The 26,486-nt window shown below is 35.9% G+C and overlaps 1 protein-coding gene across 1 annotated transcript; it reads left to right on the forward strand.

The window, feature by feature from the left end:
• The first annotated feature begins 21,229 nt into the window (after positions 1-21,229).
• Positions 21,230-24,807, forward strand: LOC138140635 (uncharacterized). The gene is made up of 5 exons (XM_069061674.1): positions 21,230-22,983; positions 23,054-23,338; positions 23,391-23,598; positions 23,653-24,011; positions 24,072-24,807. The coding sequence occupies exons 1-5, from the start codon at positions 22,870-22,872 to the stop codon at positions 24,558-24,560; spliced, it is 1,455 nt and encodes a 484-aa protein (XP_068917775.1). The 5' UTR covers positions 21,230-22,869; the 3' UTR covers positions 24,561-24,807.
• Positions 24,808-26,486: the final 1,679 nt, after the last annotated feature.

Genomic DNA, 26,486 nt, shown 5'->3' on the forward strand with positions numbered 1-26,486 from the left:
AGGGGACGAGGACAAAAGGAAAGGAAATTACGCTGAGCGAACGAAACTACAACGTGCAGTGATCTATATAGTCCCAATCATCAATCAATGCCTATCGAAGTGCGGAACATTTATTACAGCCCGTGACGAAACGAACGCTGATGTCGCTCTAAACTGCTTTCCCAATTACATGACACAAACTTTTCTTCCGATACGAACAAATTATGATTTTAACAAATTTGTGAATTTAGCATGTCAGAATTTAATATTTACAATGCTGTTCTACCTGCAAAACATACCTGTAACAACAAAACACAGTCCTGGCTCGAACAAAGATTAGTGTAACGCGTGAGACAAAGGGAAAATGTGGCGCCAAAATGGGACAGCGTCAATATCACTGATTTGCACCAAATCTCACGAGAAAACACTCCGTCTGTTAATTCGCGAATGAAAAGCGTTTAATTCAACAGCGGATGGCAGTGGGAATTAGCAAAAAACACGAGATTTTTAAACAAAACACTCTGCACGCACAAAACACGTCTTGCCTCCGGTGAGAGTGGAAAGAAGAGCGCGCTTTTTTTTTCCCACCATCCCTTCCGTCACTTCTTGACCATGGCCTACTGGATTCCATTTTTGGTAAACAAACCAAGGCCTACTTGGTAGCCGTGAAATGGAATTTTGAATCGGGGCACTACAATGTCTTCGAGAACCCTAATGTAAACATCACTACTCAGTGTCTCTTCCACAGGGATCATTACCCCAGGACTAGCAGCGGAAATCCATGCCCAGACGTTGACGCGAAAACGACCGCTACGTTGGATAATCTGGACATAAGGTTCTTCAACCCGACTGTTCCTGGGTCTGTAAACTCTTAAGCGGCCATTTGGGCAAGATTGAAAGACCTTTTCGTCAGAAAAACAATCTGTCTCCAAAATTCTTCGTGCTGGGCTACATACTGAAGGGCAAACCCCATCCTTATTTTTCGATGTAATGGGGCTAAGCCTTGGCTTTCTTGCTGCAACGTGGCTACGTAGTCCAATTTCTCTTAAACAAACGACGGCGGCGCCGTACCGTCCAAACCGATGCAGGGAATTTGATTTCTCGCATTACCTGTCCAGCGGTGGTGAAGGGCCTCTCTTGTGCAAAGGTCTCTATTCGCTCATCGTCAAGACGTGTGGAAATTCGTCGTTGCCCTGACCCTGCACATCGTTCTAATTGATGGTCTTTCTTCCAGTTTCTAACAATTCTACAAACTGTAAACTTTGGTATACCCAATTGTTCAGCAACGTACCGATAAGACATGCCATCATTTATCATAGTTGTTGTTCTACCTTTATCAAAAGAAGAGGGCATTTGGAAAAGGAAAATAGGAGTATAATTTATCAAAAGAAGAGGCCATTTGGAAAAGGAAAATAGGAGTATAATGTTATTAAACGTATAGAGGGCCGAAAAATTAAGTTAACGCCCGCGGACGAAGTTTGAGGCCCGACGAAGGAAGGCCTTTATTCGTCCAAGGGCGTAAAGGTCTTTCGGCCTGAGGTACTATTCCGGACACGGAATCTTGGCCACGACTGACATTTAACTGACAAATATGTGTGAACTGGCCTTTATTGAATATAACCCAACTTTTGACTCGATAATGCCATTTCCCTGCTTTTTTGATGTCACAAGAAAAACTTCAAAGTGATTTTTAATAATTATCATTTATTAATTTTACATCATTTTTTTAGAAACGTCTAAAAAATGTTGGCCAAGATTCCGTGTCCGGAATAGTAGGGTTGGCTTCAGAAAAAATGGGAACTGTCAGAAACAGTTCTGTCAGATTTTATTAAATTTGTATAGTTTGAAACGGCCTTTTAGAATTTAGGTTAAAAAAACTGCACTTGTGTGTCAGAAATACTACTGTCAAACAGACATAAATTGACAAATTAAATTTCCAATTCACATTAGGTCAAATTTCATTTCCCGTTTTTTTTTTTGAAGCCAACTGTACGTACAACGTTTTACGCACAACTACTCATCAATGTTAATAACAAATTTTAAATTTAAAAAGACCAGCCAGCAAATATAATCAAAAAATCGTCGTTGTCTCTGTAGACAAATTTCCCATTTGCGGGCTTTTTGCTTTGGTTTACAGCCCGCCGGGCCTGTAAAGTTACTTTACCGCCCGCCAGATGTAAAATTGAAGTTTCGTTCATGGTAACTAAAATGTAAACCAACTTTTCTAATACAGTTGTGCTGAAATGTCGGCTGCTCTATTTTTCATATCTATTAGATCAGCGACTTTTGCGTGGATTGGTAACAGACATTGACGATTTGTATTTAAATTTGAAAATAATCTAATAGCCTTGAAACAAATTCAGTAATATCTGTCATTTGTGTGCTAAATGTTTAAAATGTTATATTTGCTAAATTTACTTCGTAGCTTCACACTTTATCTTGACGCCTGACGTGAAGCGGCTGATCTTGCCAATGTAACAAAGCTAAAAGTTACCAACAACAGTTTAATAATACGATCCATTATTAAACTGTTTTTCATATAATAATGAGCCCATTAGTAACGCAAAGTTGCTAAAATAAACTTTTAAACTGTCAGCACGAATACTGTCAAATAATTAAAGGGAAAATGACAATAAAGCTGGAACTACATCGAATTTTTTTAAACTGACAGAAATTAGATGTCACACTTTTTGTGCTCCTAAGAGTACAGTGCATAAAAATAAAATCCGTCGAAATCGGTCGAAATTCGCATATCGCCAATGAAAGCCTGGCTCGTGTCAATTCTCATCATTCTGCACATAAATTGTGTTCTATGAGGTGAACTACACGGGAAGTGTATTGTTGTTAATCTTATTATTGTTCAAGTGTTGTTTTTTTTAAGAATTTCAGCAAGAGAATATAGTGAAGAATAGTATGTATGGGAAAGAATTCATTACTAAATACATCTCTGTGTAAAGCGTGCCCCAATGACGTCATGACTGGTTCTCTTTGACTCGTTTTTATTAACAAAAAATCTCGTGATAGGCAAATTTCGACCTTTCGACGAATTTTATTTTTATTGTGTACCTCACTGTAGCAGGCAAGCACATAATTTTTTTGCATATCGTAATGAAAGTAGCACTTTTTTAAACGAAAAATGGTAATGAAATCATTTTATTCCATCTCCTTGATTGTCAAAACATACCTACTTTTTTTTATAAATCATTTTAGGTCAAATTGCTCAACCTACAACAATATGCAAAAAAATATCGTGTACAACACGTCTCTTTTTTTCACTCATTTCAATTCATCACACTACAAATTCGTAAAAAAAAGTAAGACTTTCACAACTAGTTGTACAAATAACTATGTACTCGTACGTATTATCCGTTCACCTGACATCCGCACTGTCAGTGTCATTTTTTTTTAATCCAAATTAGTCGAATGTACAGTCGACGGACAAATAAAACTGGGACAAAAATGACAATCACATAAGTCAAAATTTACAAATTTGCATCGTTTAATTACGGCTTTATCACAAATAGGTTAACTTTGGTATGACATATTATATAGACACTGACAAATATATTGACAATTCAATGGTCTGATTTACACAGATTAAATTTTAAGTGTCCCAGTTTTATTTGTCCACCGACCGTACCATCGTGATCATAAAAAACGACTACAGTTAACTTGGGACGCCACTGAGATTTTTTGTAAATTAGGCTGAGTGAACGTACTGAGATTTGTCAAAGTTTGTCAACCTCAATATTTAAAATTTTCAAATCTGTGAAAATAAACCCGCCCGCAACACAGTGCTAGTGGTAACACCCAGTTCGGCAGCAATGTTTCTAATGGTACCACCATCATGTATTGTACCTTTATTTCCAAAACAAGAATAAAAAATTGTTTCACAGTCTAGGACTATGAGGGGCATGATGACCAACTCAATAGACTGGGACCAACGTGACTTCCGAATCACGAGATAGAATATAGCCTTTTTTTCCGCCCTGGATCGGAATCGAACCCGCGACCCTCGCGTCCCTGAGCCGAAACGGACTCCCTTAGGCTATATTCTACCTTAAAATAAATAAATACAACGTAAACTACAACAATTATACCTAATTACAATGAAAGATTTAAGTGCGACCGAAACCAAATAGTCTTCTACGTTTCTAAAGGGATAGTTTTCAGCCAGAACTTTCAGCCACTTCTTAGCTGCACGTACAATCGATGGACAAATAGAACTGGGACAAAAATGTGAATCACATAAGTCAAAATTTACGAATTTGCATCGTTTAATTACGGCTTTAGCATAAATAGGTTAACTTTGGTATGACACTGACAAGTATATTGACAATTCAATGGCCTGATTTACATAGATTAAATTTTAAGTGTCCCAGTTTTATTTGTCCACCGACCGTACTTGCAGTTAGGTTTTTTTGGTTCTCTGATGCCAGCGTGGTGCCGCGTAATGAAGGTCTCTGTAAAACTTTGTTTCTTCTTTAAATGCATCAGTAACTTGGATACACAGCGGTGATGACAGTCCAAACTAAAATGAATTGTGCCATGCTTATTTAGAATTATTTGTTTTAGGCAAGTCACTTTGAATTCTGTCATACATATTCCAAATGTTAATTTCAAATCTTGATCGTACAGTTGCGGCCGTTGAAATCTCAGACAGGAAAGATTTAAACACTCTGTATAAATTCCGAAATTTGATTAGCGTAAACAGGATTGTCATCAAGGATTATAAAGTCAGTGTCAGTATTTGACATATTAGGTCAGAATCGCGCGTAACTTTTGAAATGCCGCAATTAACTGATTTGCAAAAATGTGTTTGACCGAGGGACGGTGTGAGTATAAGAGCCATTGCGAGAGAAATTAATGTGGATAATGTTTGAGTGACATTTTGAGAAACGTCACTTTCAATACCATTTACAAAGCTAAAAGTTTGGCGTTGTCAAAGTGTCTGAGTTTTCAACGGCCGTAACTGTACATTGAGAATTCTTCTACCAACATAGTAGTTTTCCCAATAATCTCTTAACGGTTTCAGTTCGTCCGGAAAATTTTCAGTAATGATTTCGAAGGCAAATTATTCATCCTTTACAGGAACATAACTTAGTGCTAATAACATCTTACATTTTTTCTTATGTTCTCATTTTCTCCGTAGCATTCCACTAAATGCGATTTTTGAATTTTTTCCAAAGATTTTGGGCCAGATGGAACATGCATCCTGTAATTTATACATTTGGAAAAACCTCATTTATGGCGTTGATTCCGGATATTTCAAAATCGCTTCAATGCTTTCAGGTCTCAATTTCCATCAACTTCTCTAATACTCTCTTATACGTTGCCTGTTGTTTATTGTTTAATAGTACATATATCATAGGTAGAGCTCTGTTGTTGATCAATGCGTGAACAGTATACACTTGAGTGAAGAATTGTGGAGCTACCTCAAATATCCCATCAACGCACCAGTGTGGAAATTCATTTAGAAGTGCAATATTTCTTGCCGTGCCAAACATGATGATTCGATTGTTGTCATTATTACCAGAATCGTACAGTAAAAAATGTTTCCCTCTGTCGGTTTTTTTTTGTACTCTTCATTAATGTCAATTTCTGAAATATTCTTATTTCTGGTTGTATTTCTTGTAAGAATTTTATTTCTCTGACGCTGTATAGTACGTCTTGCAATCGTAACTTTGAATTTGGATACAAGCTTTTTCCGAAATATTACTGCTGCATGCTTGAATAATAGCCCTTGGCCTTTCTTCGGATGATACAAGCAGACTTTCTAATTTTTTCCCTAACAATTTGTGCTTCATTATTTGCTGGATCCGGACCGTGATTGTGCTCATTTGTTGCCTTCTTGTAATTTTCTCCCGTCACCAACAGCCTCCCCTTGCAACCAATTTTCGTGCATCGCCACGAAGTGGAATTGAAGCGCGCCTTACCTTTTCTACCGTCTGTCCATTCTCAAACTCGAACATAGGCAATTAACATTGTATTGAACGTTTTTGCTGATTCCTGCTCGCCAATTGAACTTACAGGTAAGGTAATGGTATCAACAGAAAGACAAAATTGTTGCGCTTAAAATGATACTAATAATAAGATGAAAGGTGCTATTTTTATTTTAAAATACTAATTTAAAACTTGGCGATTTTTAAATATGACATGCCATGATTTTCAAATTGGACAGCATTTGTCAAAAAATTTAGTGATTTGTTGGGTTAAGTCAGCGAATTTTGGTAAATTACTGTCAAAATTATTTACGGAAAAATGAATAGTTACTCCATACAGATTAAGACCAATTTCTCTATTTCTTTTGAAGTAAGTTTATGTAAATCGCGGATACTGAATATCCTCAGGAAGTACAAATATCATCCCTAAAAGACACAGTGTCATCAACAGATTTTTGCTGTTGATGAAGAAAGTAAGAGTGAAACCTGTTATGAAATACAGGAGCGTGCTAATGATCGTTGCTTTCTGTCGACAATCTGCTTCACAGACGAATCTACTTTTACACTAAATAACGAACCAAATGTTCAAAACACGCGATATTGGGCTCAAGAAAACCCTCGAGTATACTGGCAGACACAATATTCGGACACCCAATAAACCTAAACCAAGTACCTACAATTATGTTAACAATAAGCAGTAACCACAGCCATAAATCACTAAACTGCCCCTGGAATTTTACAATACGGTCTATCGTAAGAAATTCTTATAAGCGTGTTTGCAATCTCCCATTGATTTACAACCAACCGACCCTTCCTATTGTGGGACTAATTATGGGCTCTTGGCTTGGGTTTATTGGGTGTCCGAATATTGTGTCTGCTACAGTAAATATTCCTACTAGAACTCGGTATCCTCAAAAAATTCATATCTGGGCTGGGATTTTTAATAACATTTGAAATAAAGGGAAATTTAAATTCAGCAAATTATTTAGATTTATTATTAACTAAGGTAGGAACTGCATTGTAATTTTTTCAAAGAATTTATAATAAAAACTGCTTAAATTGTTAATTACTTTAATATCATAATTTAATTCTTTAATACATATTATTGATGTATCGAAATAATGGCATAATATCTATCAACTGAATGCACAGTGTTAATTGCCTATGTTCGACTTTGAGAGTGGACACCCGGTATATCTGTACCCATCACACAGCAAGAGTTTACCGTTTTTTTTTTTGCGACTTTATATATTCCATTGGCTTTGACTAATTTATTTTGTCGCTGTTATTTTGTCCGTAGCTGTTTAGTTGTAGACCTGAGTAATTTTATTTTAAGTTCATTTATTTTTGCGCTATTATGTCGCACGCTTTTTAGTCGCGTCGCTTTTTGTCGCGCGATATTTTAGTTGTTCGCTGTTTTGTCGCACGTTTCTAATCACTTTTCGTGCCAAGTGCAAATACAGCACGCGTGCTTGACGAATACCGTATGTTTCAAAAAATGTCTGGTCAAGTAGGTTCTGACACACAAAAGCACACAAAAATGTTGGCGCAACTTGAATAATTCAGGCGGAAATATGTTTATCACAATAATTGTTTTGAACGAACTGTCTTAAAATGACAATTTCAGGAAAAGCTTGAGAACGGTTCTTTTGAATTGGGGTTGGCGGCAAGATTTCATAATGTGTTCTGTGATTTCATACTGGAGTGCGTTCATAAATACACCAAATTGTTGAGCGAATGACGTCAGAGTAATGCAATGATACGTCCAAAGTACATAAACAGTATAGGTATGCTAGACTCGCACAGTGACACTGCGCATGCCCAGGGCTGGCAGTTTGTTACGTCACTGTTGGAAAACAAAGCCCCAAACTCGTCGTCTGTGCGTATGGTTCAAATGTAATTTCGGCAAATTACAACAAATAATGTTAAGGAATTAAATTATGCCATAATAAAATCATCTGAAACGATTTATTATTATGGATCTGGATGGGAAATCCACAACCCATTCGATAGCTATGGTATTATTTCAAAAATCTGCTGGCTCTTCTTCCACCATGGCAATACAAAGGGAAACCAAACGTTCTCTAAATGAATGCAGTAATATTCAATTTGAACAACAGATTTGTCATTGTCAAAAACCAAATTTTAGTCCAAGGTATTTCAAGAAACGTGATGAAACAATTAGTTGGAATGAATTTAACAACTTTATTTCTACAAATAAGGTTCTCGTGTCATCTGTTTACTGCTTACCGTTTATTAATTCACCGCCAACTGAACATGACACAATATACTCCAGGCTTTTACATTTAACTAAAATAACTGAAACCCTAAATCAGAAACATCTTGTAGTGACAGCAGATTTAGCAATATACTCTAAGGCTCAGGAAATTTTGTGGCTACATTCTGATACGTTAGGCTCAAAGATCAACATGCAGTTAGGTGGTATGCACCTTACAATGGCTTTCACAGCAAGTATTGGTATATGGAGATGGAGGCCTTATAAATATTTTTCGTGCCGCCGGCCGGAATTTGGTAAATTACAGATCTCGAAATCGTCCAGAAACACATGCATTGCCGGCCTAGTCCGGCTAAAAGTAGGGATTTTGAGTTGTCATCGGTTTCGGTTGGCATTTGTTATCAGAATTCTATCAAACGTCAATGTTTGTTCTGTGGATGGCTCGTTAAAAATGTTTTTCTATTTATAACAACGTACAAACTACAAAGAAGCAATATTTAACTAAAATGAATTAATTAAAATTACGTTTCGAGTCACTTCTTGAATATGGGCTGGTGTATTTATTACAACAAATGTTTCAGGAAAATGTCAAAAACAAAACAAATTAATTAAATTTAATTAATGTCAGGAAACAAGAGCGATGTTGATTTTAAAATTTAAATGTTTAAATGTAAGTGTTGCCAACACAAAAAAAAGTTCCTAATACCAATTATTAAAACAAGTGCTTTAACTTCCATTTAACAAAAATCCGCAGAAGTCCGCATGAAAAATTTTGTGTATCACACGTCCAGAAACTGTTTTGCGAGCATTCGTACTTACAATACTCGTCTATCGACTCGTATTGCAAACCGTACTTATGCTCGCAAACGTGCAGTTTCTGGCCTTGTGATACAAATAACTATTAGATAACTCCGGTCTATATGCTGAAAATACTTGTCGTCAAATGCTTCAGGGAAAACAATTGACCCGTGGCTGTCGGGGTTTGATATTGTCTGGAGATGCTCTCACCAGATCATTCCTAAAAGTAATGTTCGAAAGGGCAGTGGAAGCTAAGCATAAAGACGAGACAATATTAATAAGGGATTAACTTGTGATGATGCACTGTCGGAATTAAAGGAAAATTTAGATGAAATTCAGGAGACCATTCAAAATTTTAAAATTTATGGATGCCAAATATCCGACACATTCAAATACTGGTTAACATTTTTAGACGCTATCGACATTTTATTACAGCTATTAAGAGCTGAAAGAGACGCAAATTTTCAACTGCATCTTAATGCCGTTTATGAGACTTTGCCATACTTAGTAGCTGGTGGTCGTCATACGTATGCCAGATATGATAAGATTAAAAACTACTCATCCTGATTTCTACGAATATCTGGAAAATGGCAATTTTGTTGTTAAAAGGTCCTCAAACAAGAAGTTCAACTGTGTAGCATCAGATATGTCTCTTGAACAGACAATTAATAAAGATTGTGAAGGTTCCAGTTGTGTTATTGGTTTTACACAAGAAGAACAGACTTTGACAAGATGGATTGTTACACGACACATTGTTGGTGAATATGCAACAAAATTTGAAGAGGTAATAGAAAAGTCAACTACAGAGAAAAAGTACAGCAATACTCTGAAAATACGAGATGAAAAAGATGTCAAGCAAATCTTATATGTTGTAGAAAATTCTTGGATCAATCCGTTTAGTCTTAACGCCTTATCTAAATTAACTCACATAGCATCTGGAAAAATAGTTCCCGACAATATTGAGAATTCCTTAACTGAGTTCAAAATTAACGCTAAGTAGTTGTATGTGGCAAATTATGTCGAAAACGTTCTCACAGTAAACGCTACTGAAAGCTTTTGGAAATCCTTTAAAAAACATAAAATTGATACATTTAGTGACACCAAAATAAATTACAAGAAAAAGATAGCAAAGACATCCACGCTAACATCTGAATTGATATTTCGTAGAATTTTGAGTGCAGCTCGCCACAGAGATTTGGATTTCAGTAATCTTCGAAAATACGAACTCACACCAGTTCCATCATCTTTGTTTTTTGAAGATGGCTCTATGAGAAAATCACCAAAAGCCGAGTTGGGCAAAAAAATTAAAAGTTTTTGTCAACCTTTGTTTGAAATCAAAGATAGATTCAATTCTTGCATTATTGATGCCATGGGTCTACTCGTATTACAAGAAATTCCTAAAAAATCAGTAAAAACCTATTCGGATATAGGAAATATAATCTTCAAGAAACTTTTAGATTTGTTTAATAAAGACTGCGAAACTATTGTTCTTGTCTTCGATCGTTACAACATTCAAAATTCTACAAAAAATTATGAAAGGGAACGAAGAGGTGAAAGTGCAGCCCAAACTTATAATATAGTAGGTTCCAGAAATATTGTAGACTACAATAGTATATTAAGTATAAAAAACGGTAATGACAATGTTCGGATCGAAGACAATTGTTTGGAGGCGGAGCTTGCGACGACTCCAATATTGTCTGAGATCCGTACATTGTCATTAACGTTCGTCATGCTTATGAGATTTTTTGCGCGATTGAATATTTATTACAAAACATTCCTAACTAAAATGCAATGCGATACGACGCCCTTCACATCGTGTTGCCACAATGTCGATTTTTGTATCGCGTTTCTAAGGCAATCTGCAAACAACTACCGCCATTGCAGTTTTTGTGCGCAAATATCGCCAGTTGTGTTGAAAAACAAGCAGTAAAATGAGTGATATTAGTGATTACGAAAACGAAGTGGATATTGTAGAAGAAATTTTGAATGTGGGGTGCGTCACAAATAAAGAATTTTTGAAACTAACGACCTCAACGTGTAATTAAGAAGACAAGGAAATTTTGGGGTATGAAAATTTTGATAATACTAATGTCGCGGCAAGTTTGCTAATATTATTTCATTGCAGCGGCAAGGAATGCCGACCACAAGAGCCGTGTGAGTTTCCAGAAAATGCTAACATCTTGTCTTCAACTTCTGTCTACATAAATCAAGAATTTTCGAAACCAACGATCTCAATTTGTAATCAAGAAGACAAGGAAAATGCGGGGTATGAAAATTTTGACAATGCCAATGTCGCGGCAAGTTTGCTAATGCTATTTCATTGCAGCAGCAAGGAAAGCCGACTACAACGGCCGTGTGAGTTTCCAGAAAGTGCTAACATCTTGTCTTCAACTTCTGTCTACATAAATGAAGAATTATTTTCGAAACCAACAACCTCAATGTGTACCTAATCAAGAAGACAAGGAAAATGCGGGGTATGAAAATTTTGACAATGCCAATGTCGCGGCAAGTTTGCTAATGCTATTTCATTGCAGCGCCAAGGAAAGCCGACTACAAGAGCTTTATGAATTTACAGAAAGTGCCCCCACATCTTGTCTTCAACTTCTGTCTACATAAAAATTATTATAATAATCGATTAATGTTGAATAAACTTTACTTACCGTTCTAGAACACCAAAAATTACTTACCATCGAGTTTATCGTTAGCAACGAGTAAACAGAGCTTACCATCTTGGAAACAGACGTGGTAAACAACCAAATAGAGTACAATCGCGCAAAAAACATTTTTGCAGTCTTTTGGCAACAAAATGGCTTTGATAGAATTCTATCCAGTTATATCGAAGAACAAGCCACTTTCAAATTACCTCCAAACAAAGAAATTATCATTGCTGGTGGGTATGATAACAACGAAAATTGTTACACAATTACATGTGAAGGGGTTAAAGAACTTGTACATTTAAAATCGAATCATGAAGAAGCTGATACCAGGTTAATATTACATCTAATAGATAGGGCAGAAAATAAAGATAGAAGAGTACTCATAAAGGCAGATGATACTGATGTTCTAATACTTCTTTTATATTACTTCTGGGACAATTAATTGATTCGCGAGTGTAATGTATTTTTATTGTTTTCAAATGTCATAAATTCTCATTGTTCTCCTTTGTAAACTTCCTCCTAACTGCTCTAAAGCAAAAAATAGCAGATAACCAAACGTTGCCCTATACAACACATTCAATGTGACATTTCTTGAAAAATTTGTCAAAACTGTCAAAAGCAAAAGCGAAATCATTTTTAATTTGGAAGCTTTGGGGACGTCGTTTCAAACAATAAAATTTTGTATGCAACTCGTTTCTGTGCAAATTGGGCTTTTCTAATTGCCCGAGAGGCCAGATTGAAATACGAGCGTAGCGAGGATCCATTAATAATCAATCCTAAACTTTTTACACTTTGAACCCACTTGACATTTTCATTATTAAGTTTAATGGTAAAATTAGATTCAATGGTTATGCGTTGCTTCTCTGATCCTACTGTTAAAGCCAAAGTCTTCCCCGAATTAAGTCGCAAGCCATGGTCCGTTGTATAAGCAGCAATGTTAGCCAAATCAGAATTTAGATGATTTATAGCGTCATATGCATGGTCAATATGAAATGAATATTGCAATTGAATATCATCTGCATACATGTGTAATTTGCAATACTGTAAGTATTTTGGCAGATCATAAGTGTATATCGTCTTCCATTTAAATAACTTTTCATAAATCTCAAAGTACCAATATGTTTTAGCTTGATCAGTAAGAGATCAAAATGAACAAGATCAAATGCTTTACTTTGATCGAGCAAAATTAAAATTGAGGGCTTTGACTTATCCATCGCATGAGCTAAATCATCAGTTACGCGTAAGAGAGCTGTCCGAGTGCTATAGTTACCTCTAAAACGAGACTGTATGTCAGGTAGTATATTATTTTGATCCAGAAAATTTACTATTTGCACAGCCAAAAGCTTTTCAAAAAGTTTCGATAATGCGGGCAAAATACTGATTGGGCGCAAATCGCTAAATGATATAGGTGATGTCACTTTAGGAATGGGAATTACATTTGCAGTTTTCCATATTTTTGGGAATTCGCCAATTCGAATAGATTCATTAAATAAATTTCTGATTGTGTCTATGCAATACGGCATTACCAAGTTTAACATTGCAATGGAAATATTATCTGCACCTGATGCGTTAGTTTTTATTGTTCTCAAACTTTTTAGCAAGTCATCGTTCGTTATTTCTTTAAATGAGAACATGGCGCTGCTACTTAAAGGATTGTTGCTATAAAAATTTGCCGTATCCTGATTTATTATACATGAACCTGCAACGCTCAAAAAGTAGTTATTTAATTCCTCAGGCTTGCAAAGTGAATCTGGTAATTGATTCTTAATCTTATTTTTAGTATTTATACCCCAGTCTGATAAGTTTTTCCACAGTTTTTTTGCATCACCTTTACAGGTCTCCAAAATATATTTCATGTAAGCTCTTTTTTCACGGTTAATTGCAGCATTTACATAATTTCTCAATTCAACATAGTATTTACGACTTTCATTCGTCCTTTTCTGTAGATATTTTTTGTATGCCTTATTCTTCTCTCTAATCATTAATCTTAAATTGTAAGTTATATATGGCTTATGATTCTTTTTTTTATTAAATTGTTTTGGCGGTGCGTGTAAATCAAACAATGTAATTATGGATTTATTCAAAAAATTCACCTTATCGTCAATACTATCAATGTGAACTGTATGGGACCATGGAATGTTATGCAGTGCATCAAATGCAAAACTGCCCATATCTATATTTTTGATGTTTCTATGAGCAATTCACAAAATACCAGCACATGATCCGTGCACCCTATCATATCCAGTGTACCGCCATGTGTGCAACTCAATGAATTGGACAAACATATTACATCTATAAGCGATTCACTGTTTTCAGTAATTCTGGTTGGCTCACTAATTACCTGATGCAAATAAAAAGAGTTCATAACGTTAACAAACTTCCGTAATTCCTGTGACCTAGTATTTAAGAAATTTATATTTATGTCCCCACTAAGTACCGAGCGATCATTTAAAAAATAAATCGAGTTTGCTTTGGAGCCTATGCTATAGCATGGGTTGCCATAGGTAACACGCCGACTCGATTTATTTTTTAATTGATCGCATTTAGAGAAGATTCTACATTTGCATTTGGAGGATGAGAACAACCCCAAAACCAATTTTTTGCTTTCTAAAATAAAGAATTACCCACAACTATTCAAGGACCCCTTCGGGAGCCGACTTGTAACAAATTTTAAACTTATAAGATGACTTCACATAGCAAGCAACCCCCCACCACGTCCAACCCTATCTACCCTGACAATATTATAGTTTAGTACAGGTCGACCAGAACAGCTTGGCGAGTGACGCAGTGGACCGAAATCCCTCCTACTAGCGAAGCGCACTTGTCTGTTGGGTCTGGAAGTGTTTAGATCGTGTACAAACGGGCGAAAATCAGCGCTTCAAGTGAACAGCATGTCCGGGCTGTTTTGAGCAGATTTGCTTCATTGAGTGTACCGTACCTACAACCATAGCCATATCCTTGTCTTACAGAGACTCGCTCGTTTCCTCTTGTGCGCATCTCATACGCCAAGCTATTCTGGTCAAGCTGTATATGAATAGATGTATCCAAAACGTCCTGATTTAGCCATGTCTCCCCAACACCAATTATGTCGAAGTTACTGTGCAATCCCGTTTCCTTAAATGTATTAAAACAATTACCAGTCGACCTTATATTTACAAACCCGATCTTAAAGTTTAGTTTTTTGACTTCAAAATTACTGGATTTCCATTTATATATTTCACATATAGCCCCTCTTCTCTCTGCTGCGTACGTTCTCGTAAGCTGCCCAGAGTCTTCTTCAGCTGTTCCCGTTGCTTGGCAGTCTTATCAGTGGTGATACTAATATTAGGATAAGCATCATGAACTTTGCGTTTATTCTTCAGCACCTCAAATACGTGGTCGCGCGATCTTAATACGATTTTTAAGGGCTTGTCCAGATTTCCCCTTTTTCCAAGTCTATACATATGCATTAATGGAATCTGTCGGTATATCAGGTGCAATATTGCTAATAATCTCCGTTATGATACGTAGGTCAGCTGCACGTCTGTTAGCTAGATTTCCGGTTTGCTGTTCAGGGACGTTAAACATTATCAAATTTCTTTCCCTTTGCTGTCGATCCGTTATCTCGCCAATTATTTTTTCTGCTTCGTCTGAATTCTTTTCTTGTTTTAGCTGGATAATCTCATCTTGCAAAGATTTATAATAAGAGCCTCTAGTCGATTTATGGCATCAACAAATGACGTGTATTGCGTATTCTTCTTCTCACGACAGTCCTCACACTTGTAGACCACACCTGGTATATCGCGGAACGCACTCAGTTGTTCCCTGGGAAGTGATAAACACTTTGCATGATAAAAGCATGAACAAAAACCGCACTGCACTCCAGGCGATTTTGACCCCAACTGATGATCACATATCTTGCAAGAACTCATATTTCTTGAAAACTGGCGGATTATGATTACAAATGTTGAACAACAACGTAGTCTTTCACCAATTTCACTTATTTTTACAATAATTATAATTGTTCTCTCTTCCTTTTCTACTGGAAACGTTAAAAATGCTCGGAGAGAATTTTCAACGAGTACATTCGTCACACTTTCAACTACACACTACACTACAATAAAAGATTACAAAAACCAAGACGTTTAAATTTGAAATGTATACCAGCTGTCAATAATGTCCATAAAACAAACCGAAATAGGTACAATTCACAGTCTTGAAAATTTTATGTAATTTTTTTTTTTACAACTGAAACAGTTATTGTTGCTCACCCTGTATTAGATTTTCTAAAGCATTCTTTCAATTTATATTTTTTTTATGTAGATCTTATTACCATTGTTACCTACGGATCAACAGTCACGTTTTTATGGTCGACAAATTAGATGTTTTTCAATATGGATGGGACATAAAAAACGGAATACTTTCACCGATCACTGCGACTCAAGAACCAATTCCCTATGATTTGAGAGAACTCCTAGATCTGTTCTGCACTGAAAAAAATGCGATTCTTCAAAATGTCTGTGTGTCAAAGAAGGGATTTTCTGTTCTTCAGCATGTAAATGTTCCCAATTATGCCAGAATATTTGCAACCAAAGTGTGCCCGATGAAAGTGGTGATGAAGACGGTGCTGATTTTTAAATGTATGTTGCACAAACTAAACAAAATAAACTATACAGGCTGTAACAAAATTGGCGTACAAACTACTTAACTACCTTATCGAGGATGTTTAAATGTAGGTACATGAAAAAAATATGGAAAAAATGTCTCCGACAAAAAATCAATTATTTTTATTATTATTATTAACGGTAATAAAATGTAAACAAAGATATATTCGTACATCATTACCTTGCAATGTTACCTGTAGAGGATTAGTTTTTGTATGTGGTTTTATCAAGAGTTTTTGTATTATTATTTCAACAGTATGTAAATAGATGTTATTCTGGGCGGTTGTGTTTCTCTGAATGCTCCACCACCCACGGCCTATATAGTAGCTATTAGCAAGGAGTAAAATATCCTACAGTGGCGACGAGGATTATTATTTATTACGGGCTCGTTCAGCAGTGGAAGTGAGATCAGGCGGTCAGAATGACGAAAGAAGGGCCGAGGTCATCATACTATGGCCAGTTGCGGGAATTTAACCCGGTAGTGTCAGATTGGACAGTGTACAAACGGCGCATGGACAATTATTTTATTGTGAACGCGATTACGGATGACAACTTTAAGCGTGCAATGTTATTAACAGCACTAGACGAAGAGGCATACAAACTAATTTTTAATTTGTGTCTCCCGACTGCACCAGAGGACAAGTCGTTTACAGAATTAACCGAATTGTTCGATAAACACTTTAAAACGTGTGAATCCGCATTCGTGGCACGACAGAGGTTTTATGCAGCAACGAGGAATTCTCAAGAAAGTGCAGCTGAATTTGCAGCAAGACTCCGAGGGCTGGCGTGTAAGTGAATTTCCGGAAGCGGTTCTGGATATGACACTTCGTGACCGGTTCATCATGGGATTCGGTAAAGGACCGGTGCAAGATCGGCTATTTGAGGAGAAGATTTCAGTTTCTTTCGCTGAGGCCGTTAGTGTTGCTTCCAGAAAAATGGCAACACATTCCCTTCAACAACAAGTGCAAGTTAAGTTGGAACCCGAAGTTTTGAAGGTGTCACAAGGCAAGGGGAGCAGTAGGTTCAAACCACAGTTCAAACCTTCAGTCACTCCAGGAGCCCAGAAAAGTGCAAAAGGCGAGGTTAAGAGTCTGCAATGATGTAAAGTATGTGGCCGAGGTAATCATATGGCACAGGATTGTCGGTTCAAGGATTACAAATGTCATGTATGCGGGGTCCAAGGTCATCTGGTTCCGGTTTGCTCCAGGAAGAGAGACGGACACAGGGTCCAAAACTATATGGAAGATCAGGATGAGTCGATTTTTTGTATTAAGTCAGATGGTTTAAAACCCATTTATTTGCCAATAACGATTTTTAACAAACAATTTTCGTTTCAACTCGATTCGGGGGCGAGCGTTTCGGTTGTTTCGGAAGAATTTTGGCAGAGTAACCTTGAAGAGGTAGCATTAGAACCATCTAAACGTAATTTGTTTGTGTATCATGGAGCAAAGCTTGATACTATCGGTTGTTGTCAAATCCCTATAGAATACAATAACGTTGTAAAAGAGATAGAGTTATTTGTAGTCAGAAATGGGAGAGTTCCTATTTTAGGGCGAGACTTTATGAAATTGTACAGTATTGAGTTTATACAGAGTCAAATTAATAATCTCAGTTCGACTAATTTAGAATATTTAGTTAATAAGTATGACGATGTATTTTCAGAGGGATTGGGTACCTTTAACAAAGGGGTGATTACCTTGAAATTGTTAGATGAGGAAGTTACACCGAAATTTTTTCGGGCTAGAACGGTACCATTCGGATTGCGCGATAAAGTAGAGGCGGAATTAGATAGGTTAGTGAAATTAAAGGTACTAACTGCGGTGAATTTTTCACAATGGGCGACGCCTATTGTTCCTGTATTAAAGAAAGATGGGAGTATACGCATTTGCGGTGATTTCAAAATAACAATTAATCCTGTGTTAGAGATAGATAAATTTCCATTACCGCGCATAAATGATCTATTTGCAAAGGTGCATGGGTCGTGTGTTTTTTCCAAAATAGACCTGTCTCAAGCGTACAACCAGTGTCTACTGGACGAAAAGTCAAAAGCGTTGGTGACGATATCAACACATAAGGGTTTATATCAATATACGCGTCTTCCATTTGGAGTAGCATCGGCTCCAGCCAAATTTCAGAAAATTATGGAATCATTGTTGGCTGATTTGGAGGGAGTAGTTTGTTTCTTGGACGATGTTTTAATTTGCGGTAAGGATAAACAGGAGAGTGTGCAAAGAATTGAAGCGGTTTTGAGCCGTTTGCGTGAAAATGGATTAAAGGTATCGCCAAGTAAATGTACCTTTTTTCAAGACGAAGTTAGTTATTTGGGGTACAGAATTAACAAGGTTGGGTTGCATCCTTCGCGAGATAAAGTCGTTGCAATTAATCAAGCATCAATACCTGCTAATATCACTCAGTTAAAATCAGTTTTAGGTATGATTAATTATTATGGGAAGTTTGTACCAAATTTATCCACAATTTTGGCTCCGTTATATGAGTTATTAAAAAAGGGAACGACTTGGAAGTGGACCAAGGAGTGCGACATTGCGTTTAAAAAAATTAAGGAGATACTAACATCGGCGCAAGTGTTGACTCATTATAACCCAGACTATGACATTAAATTGTCCGTTGATGCGAGTCCCTACGGTTTAGGGGGAGTAATTTCGCACGTGATGCCAAACGGTAGTGAAAGACCCATAGCGTATGCATCTCGAACTCTATCTAGTAGTGAAAAAAATTGGAGTCAGATTGAACGAGAAGCATGTGCTATTATTTTCGCTTTAAAAAAATTTCACCAATATTTATATTGTAGACCATTTACGTTGGTAACGGATAATAAACCGCTGATAGCAATTTTTCACCCAACTAAGGGTATTCCACAATATTCGGCGAATCGGTTAAGGCGCTGGGCGATTATTCTTTCGAATTACCAATACAAAATTGAATATGTCAGATCGGATAGGAATTCGGCCGATTTTTTGTCACGCGCATTACCAACGAAAGGCGATGTCGATGACCATGATTCGGTGGAAACTGTCGAGGGAGCAGTAAACCACATAAGTGCGAATGTTGATTTAGACGAAATTAAAAGATCAATGAGTTTAGATAATACCTTAACAAAGGTGGTTAACTTGGTCAAGAAGGGTTGGCCCGGCTCGGTTAAGAAAGATTCGCAGTTGTGGTCTTATTTCAACATTAGACACCAGTTATCTCTGGATAAGAACTTATTGTGGTGGAATAATAGAATAGTAATTCCGTCCGGGTTAAGAAAAAAATTACTTTTAAGTCTGCATGAGTCGCATTTGGGCGTAGTCAAAATGAAACAGATTGCAAGATCTTATTTTTTTTGGCCGGGGATTAATCGCGATGTTGAGCGTGTAGTTGAAGCTTGCGAGGGTTGTGGGCAAAATCAACAACACCCCGCAAAGATCATATTGCATAACTGGAAGTGGCCTAAAGAAGTATTCAGTCGTATTCATATCGATTACTTAGGACCTTTTTTAAATAAACATTTCCTAGTAATTTTAGATGCTCATTCGAAGTGGGTGGAAGTTTTTCCCACTACGAATATCACAACGAGTTTCACAATTTCAGCGTTATATAGTGTTATAGCAAGATTTGGTATTCCTAGGTTAATTGTCTCCGATAACGCTACAAATCTCGCTACAAGTTCTGAATTTCAAGACTTTTTAAAGGCATTTAACATTAAACAAATCACATCTGCCCCATATTTTCCCCAAAGTAATGGTGCGGCCGAAAATGCCGTCAAAACAGTAAAGAACGCGTTAAAGAAGGCTTTCGCAGTTGTTAAAAATAGTAGTTTTAATGTGAATGAGGTACTTAATAAGTTTTTATTCGATTATCGAAATTGTGCACATGCAACTACGGGGTTTTCTCCTGCATTTCTGATGTTTGGTCGGAATATTCGCACACGTTTTGATATAATCTGCGATGAAAACGTTGAGCTTGCGGTTAAAAAGAAGCAAGGTATTCAGGAATTTCATTTTGGGGGGCGACAGAGGGCAGAGTTGCGAGTTGGTGACAAAGTAATGACGCGGGATTACAGGGGAGACAAGGGAACCAAAGTTTGGGCGAAGGCGATTATTAAAAAAATTATAGGAAAATGTACGTTTTTGTGCCAAGTAATTGAGACAGGGGCTATCTGGAAAAGGCACACCAACCAGATCAGGAAACTGAGACTGGAGGGTAGTTTGCCAGTTTCCGCACCTCCAGCTGAACCTGGAAGCGTGTAGTCGGCTCCGGGTAAACGGGAAGCTACGTCTCCAGCAGGGGTGTTTTCGCCTGTTAGGAAGCGTCTTAGACGGGAAGTGCGCCCACCGCAGAGACTTATGTATTTTTGAGACTTATGTATTCTGAGTGGAAAGTGTATTTGGATAGCAGGGGAGAGTTGTAGAGGATTAGTTTTTGTATGTGGTTTTATCAAGAGTTTTTGTATTATTATTTCAACAGTATGTAAATAGATGTTATTCTGGGCGGTTGTGTTTCTCTGAATGCTCCACCACCCACGGCCTATATAGTAGCTATTAGCAAGGAGTAAAATATCCTACATTACCGTAGTGGATTTAAAATAATTTTTTCGATTTCCAAATCTTCTAAATTCTCTATTATGCAAAACTAGATATTGGTAGTGAGTGATCTTGTACTTTGTGATAATATGTACGATTAGACGTAGCTGTCATGACAATTTCATACATATATTTCAAAATAATTGACCTGTTAAGTGCCACTTTCAAAGACCGCCAAATCAACAAATAAGTTCAATAGAATTTTTTTAACATTTTTCTGACGTTTACCGTAATCTCTTCTACACCGTAGTGCACCGTTAGTACGCCATTTTTGGGACACCCTGTATATTACAAGTATATTACAAGTTTCATCAAATGCTAAAATTGAAAAATAAAATGTCTTTTCAAAAGAATCATAAAAGAATAGATATTTATTTATTTTTATCTATTTTTATAAAAAAAAGAGTGTGTCGTAAAGACGCACGATAGAAGTGAAACTTTTGTATTACAGGAAAATCAGAATATTGTAAATTATCACTGATAGATGCAAGAGGCGGTGGCTGAGCCGAGATGCTAGTTGCTGGTTCATTGTCTTTATTATTTACACCGTTTTTTTCACATTCTGAACTGTCACTTCACTCGTACGTTTTCTCTCACGCCACGCTCTTGTTCTTTCTGCGCCTGACTTAAGCATATTTACAACAAAATTGTATATTTTAACGATAACACTAAACAATATCTATCAAAATGCGTAACTCATTGTTCATTTTTAATTAAAAGAGAGGACATTATCGACAAATGCCGTGAGTGTGACAAAGACAGAAGTATGTATACACAATTTTAAGGGATGTTTGTATCGTCTTAAACAGATTATTATAATTTACATAATTAATTAGACTCCAAATTAAGTGAGATGGAAATATTGGCGCAACCGTTGTGCGAAACAGTGTTTACCCCCACCACTTTTCGTCACACAAAAAGGTTGCCGATCAGAATTTCAAACCCCCCCATAAAAAGTTTCACTTCAAAAATTATTTTCTCAAAAAGTATACGGGCTACTGACTTAATTCTTTTTTTAAAAACTTTTACAATATCTTAGTTACATTTGACTCGCTGCATGTGTATCGAAATTTTCAACATTTCACATAAGTCCCAGCAGAATGAAGTTTACGATGCGCATTTTTGATTAATCTAAATTTATTAATTATTTTTTTCAAAACTATCGATATTTGCGAAATTTACGATTCACTATTGGAAGCGCTGTACTTTTTACTACAAATATACAGAAAATCATAATTATAGCTTCAATGGTTGAATTAACACAACGTTAAATGTTACGAGAAACGTAGTTTTTCGGACTACACCTCAACTACGTATAAAGGCCGTTTTCAAAGTTCCGTCCTATAGGGTAATTAGAGCCATATTTGATTCTGCCTATTCGGCCTAAAATGCCCTTTAAATACCTATTTTACCTTTTAACTGCCTGAACATGCCTAAAATGACCAAAAATCAATTTCATTTTTGCGGTTTTTTCCCAATTTTCGAATTCTGGGAAGTTTACGGTATTGAAAATGTAAAAGTGGTACCTCAATAAAATTTACAATGCTTTATGATTTTAAAATTTAAGGAGATGTAATTACTGAAATGTACAAAGTGCAGTACAATACAGGAATTACTTTTTCGCTTTTACGGTTGGGACCATGATGTCAGCGGTAAATACTCCGACAATACCTAAGTACCACAAACCATTAGACTGGACTGGCATAAATTACAGAGTTTATCTGTTTGCCTCTGTTCGAAGGGGTGCAGGTATACGCGGTCTAATGTTTTCTGATACTTAGGTATTGTTAGAAGCTTTAACGTTTATAAAATGGTCCTTGCCATAAAAACGAAAATTAAAATCCCGAAGTGAAACAATAAGAGAAACCTTAAGGGTGTCATTTTCTAAAAATTTAAGAAATATAAAATTAACCATCTCCTCTGAAATTTGGTGGGAGACGTAAATATAAGCATTACAAATTTGTCATTTCTCGTTTACTTTATCTCCGTGCAGTGGTCGTGTTTCTTGTGAACCTGTTTAAAGTGAACATAATGCCGAAACAAAAAATTAGTTTACGCGAAAAAATATTACAGTGGACAAGCAAGAAAGATTTATATGAAATAAAATCAACCCGAGAAATGTTTTGTAAAGCTTGTGGTAAACTGGTAAGTTAAGCATAATTAAAAATATGTCATTTTATATTTTTTACTTATTTGAAAATTTTATTTTTTGTAGTTTATATGCGAAAAAAAATGTCACTTGCAACAGCATGAGCAAACGGCCATCCATAAAGAGAACATTATGACACCGCTTCGGCAAACGTTGCTGACACAGAACTTGGAGGAATCGGCAAATAGTACATTCAATATGGAACTTTGTAACGTCTTTTTAGCTGCCAATATACCATGGCACAAACTACAAAATCCTGCGTTTCAGAATTTTCTGACAAAATATTGTGGTAGAAAAATTCCGGATGAGTCTACTTTACGGAAAAATTATTTACCAAAATGCTACAAAGATGTATGAACATACTATCTTTTAATATTTAATTTAAAATTATTTTCACTTTTAGACTATTGACCGCATTCGGAATGAGCTGGATCCTTTTAACATATGGGTTTCAGTTGACGAAACAACAGATGCACTTGGGCGATATGTGGCGAATTGTCTGGTTGGGAAACTTTCAGAAGATGAACCTGGAAAATCTTATCTTTTGGCGTCTAAACAATTAGAAAGAACAAATCATGAGACAATAGCTAGATTCGTAAATCAATCTTTAGGTAAGGGTTTTTCACTTTTTTAAATTTATTTTGATTTAAAATTTCTATGCGTAGAAATCTTGTGGAGTACCAGAGTTGTTGCTGAAAAGTTTCTTTTGTTTGTAACGGATGGAGCACCATATATGATAAAATCTGGTAGACACCTTAAGGTGTTTTATCCAAAAATTGTGCATGTCACATGCTTAGCGCATGCTTTAAATCTAGTGGCTGAAAAAATTCGCTATCAATATGAAGATGTGGATAATTTAATTTCGAACGTGAAAAAAATTTTCGTTAAGGCACCTTTGAGAGTTGAAATGTACAAAGAAAAACTAAAAGAAATGCCACTGCCTCCACAGCCAATTTTAACACGATGGGGAACATGGCTTCAGGCTGCTATGTTTTACAGCGAACACTTTGATTCCATTAAAGAAGTAAGTATATAAAAGATAAGCAAATTAATTGATTGTTAAACTGTTTTTAACTACTCACAGGTTGTCATGTCCTTTGATGGAAGTTCTGCTGTTGCTATTCAAAAAGCACAGTCTATAATGAAGAAACCCGGAATAAAAAACCAATTAATTTATGTTCGCAGTAATTTTAAAATAATCTGCGAAAGTATTACTCAATTGGAAAAAAATGGGTTACCTTTAACCGATTCAATCAAAATTGTTGAAAACGTATTTACCTCCCTAAAAAAATCTCCAGGCCCTGTAGCAGCAGTAGCATTAAAAAAACTTGAAGATGTTACTGAAAAAAATCCTGGATACAAATTTCTTCTAGAATTGGCAAGAATTTTTAGAGGTGAAGATGTGCCGGAACATGACACCAAAATGGAAGAAATTTATTACAAATTTGCGCCCATTACCTCTTGCGAGGTAGAAAGAAGTTTTTCAAAATATAAGTCCATTTTGGTGGATAACCGACAATGTTTTAAAGTAGAAAATTTAGAGCAATATCTTGTATGCAATGTAAATACGTAACAATGTAAATAACTAACAAACTTGTAGTATTGTATATTAATTAATAAAAAATAATTAGTAAATATCTTGTTGTGTGTACCTACTTAAAACTTTAAAAACACATTTTTTAATTTAATTAACCACAACTTTAAGGACCTAGTATGGCTTATTTTCAGTTTTTAAGGGACTATTTGCAGTAGTTTAAGGGACTATTTTAGGCACCTATTTCCGACTTTTTAATTGCCTAAAATCCGGGCCCTAGTGATAATAGTATATTATGATACAAGTTTATAAGGAAGCCTTTAAAGCACGCGCGACGAGTTTAAGAGCACGACGCGTAGCGGAGTGCTTTAAAGGCCCTTATAAACGTGTATCATACGCTATTTTTCATTATACCTGCACTACAATCTAAAATTATAACAAAAAAAGTAAATTGAAATACCTTTTCTGAAGTAATCTGTGTCATTAATCGTTGATATAGAAATGATCAATTGTTGTTGTTTCGTTGCTATTATAAATTTTCTATAAATGTCTATTTATCATTGTTCAAAATGTAGGTGAATTTGGTGTTACCTAAGCAACCCTTAAAGCTTTGTGTTTAAAAGGCCCTTTTTCGCACGCATTTTAGTGTCAAAAACAGGAATTATGATTCAGGTATAATAAAAAAATATTTTGACTATCATTTGTGTTTTATAGAAGGCAACTAAACATAAAAACAAGGTTTTGATAAAAGGTATATAAAAAAATTAATTATTTGTAAACTAGTGTAATCAGTCGTTTACCCGTTGCAACAGGTTTACGCAGTTCTTTTTTGCTTCCGTCAGTCCATTCGTATCCATATTGTAGTGTATTCCATTACTATTTTCCTGTTATCTTTAGTTTTTTCCATCTTCAATACATTTTTAACTTTTCCAAAAAAAAAACGTTCGAGTTTATTAAAATACCTTACCCAAATCCCATAAGTTTAAGTAGTCTTCTGAAAGATGATTTACTACCATGGAAGGGAACTCCGGGGTCTTTGATTTTTTTTTTATTTGATTTCAGAAAAAAATTGTGAAATAGATATTAATCTAATGGCACGTAAGCACTGAATGGCATTTGGTTTACGACCTGCCTTTCTTCGAATTTGTGAAAAGATGTTTTCCAAGGCATCTTGAGTGATGCGGGCACCTAAAACAAAGGCATATCCCTCACTAATAAGATTCTCACACAAATTTATACCGGGTTATTCTAAATGATTGTAGTCGAATTAGGCGTGAAAACTTAATGTAAAATTTATGGTTGCCGCTCCACATAAAAAAATCATCAAAATGATGTGTTAAATTGGGTGCAAAACAACTCAATATTTTTAAAATTGATTGTAGAACAACTCAATATTTCTGGATTCAATCGTTAATTTAACAAAAATAAATAAAATCCTCAACACCGCACTTTTCACCTAAAAAATGACAGTGACAGCGACACAACTGACAGTTCACATGAAAGCGGCAAAAACGTAATAACATGGGCATGGCCTACTTCGACTACAATCATTTAGAATAACCCTGTATATGACAGTGTTGAAAGTATTAATCCAGAATTTAGAGGTTTCCAGTAATTCTTGCAGCCAAATGTGGTGTGGTGGACAATGTGTGCAAATCCACGTAAAAATTCAACATTTTCCTCTAAATTTGCTGCAGTAACTGAACAAGCTTTTTTCCTACTTATAATTAGGGCATGCCATAAAGAAATAATATTTATAAACCATGCTGTTGTCAAGGCATTTCTACTTAAAAGTCCCAGTGCAACTGCTGCTTCTATCCCTGCTGCACTTCTTAAGGAAAAGAATTTGATTCATTTTTGCGTAATGATTATACAACGAGCACACTTTTATTAGTATTTTCATTATGTCATTACAATGACAGTTTAATGTAGAAGTATATTTTGTGAAAGATGCATCGATGTAAT

This window comes from Tenebrio molitor, chromosome 1 (genome assembly GCF_963966145.1).
Source record: "Tenebrio molitor chromosome 1, icTenMoli1.1, whole genome shotgun sequence".
Taxonomy (NCBI): domain Eukaryota; kingdom Metazoa; phylum Arthropoda; class Insecta; order Coleoptera; family Tenebrionidae; genus Tenebrio; species Tenebrio molitor.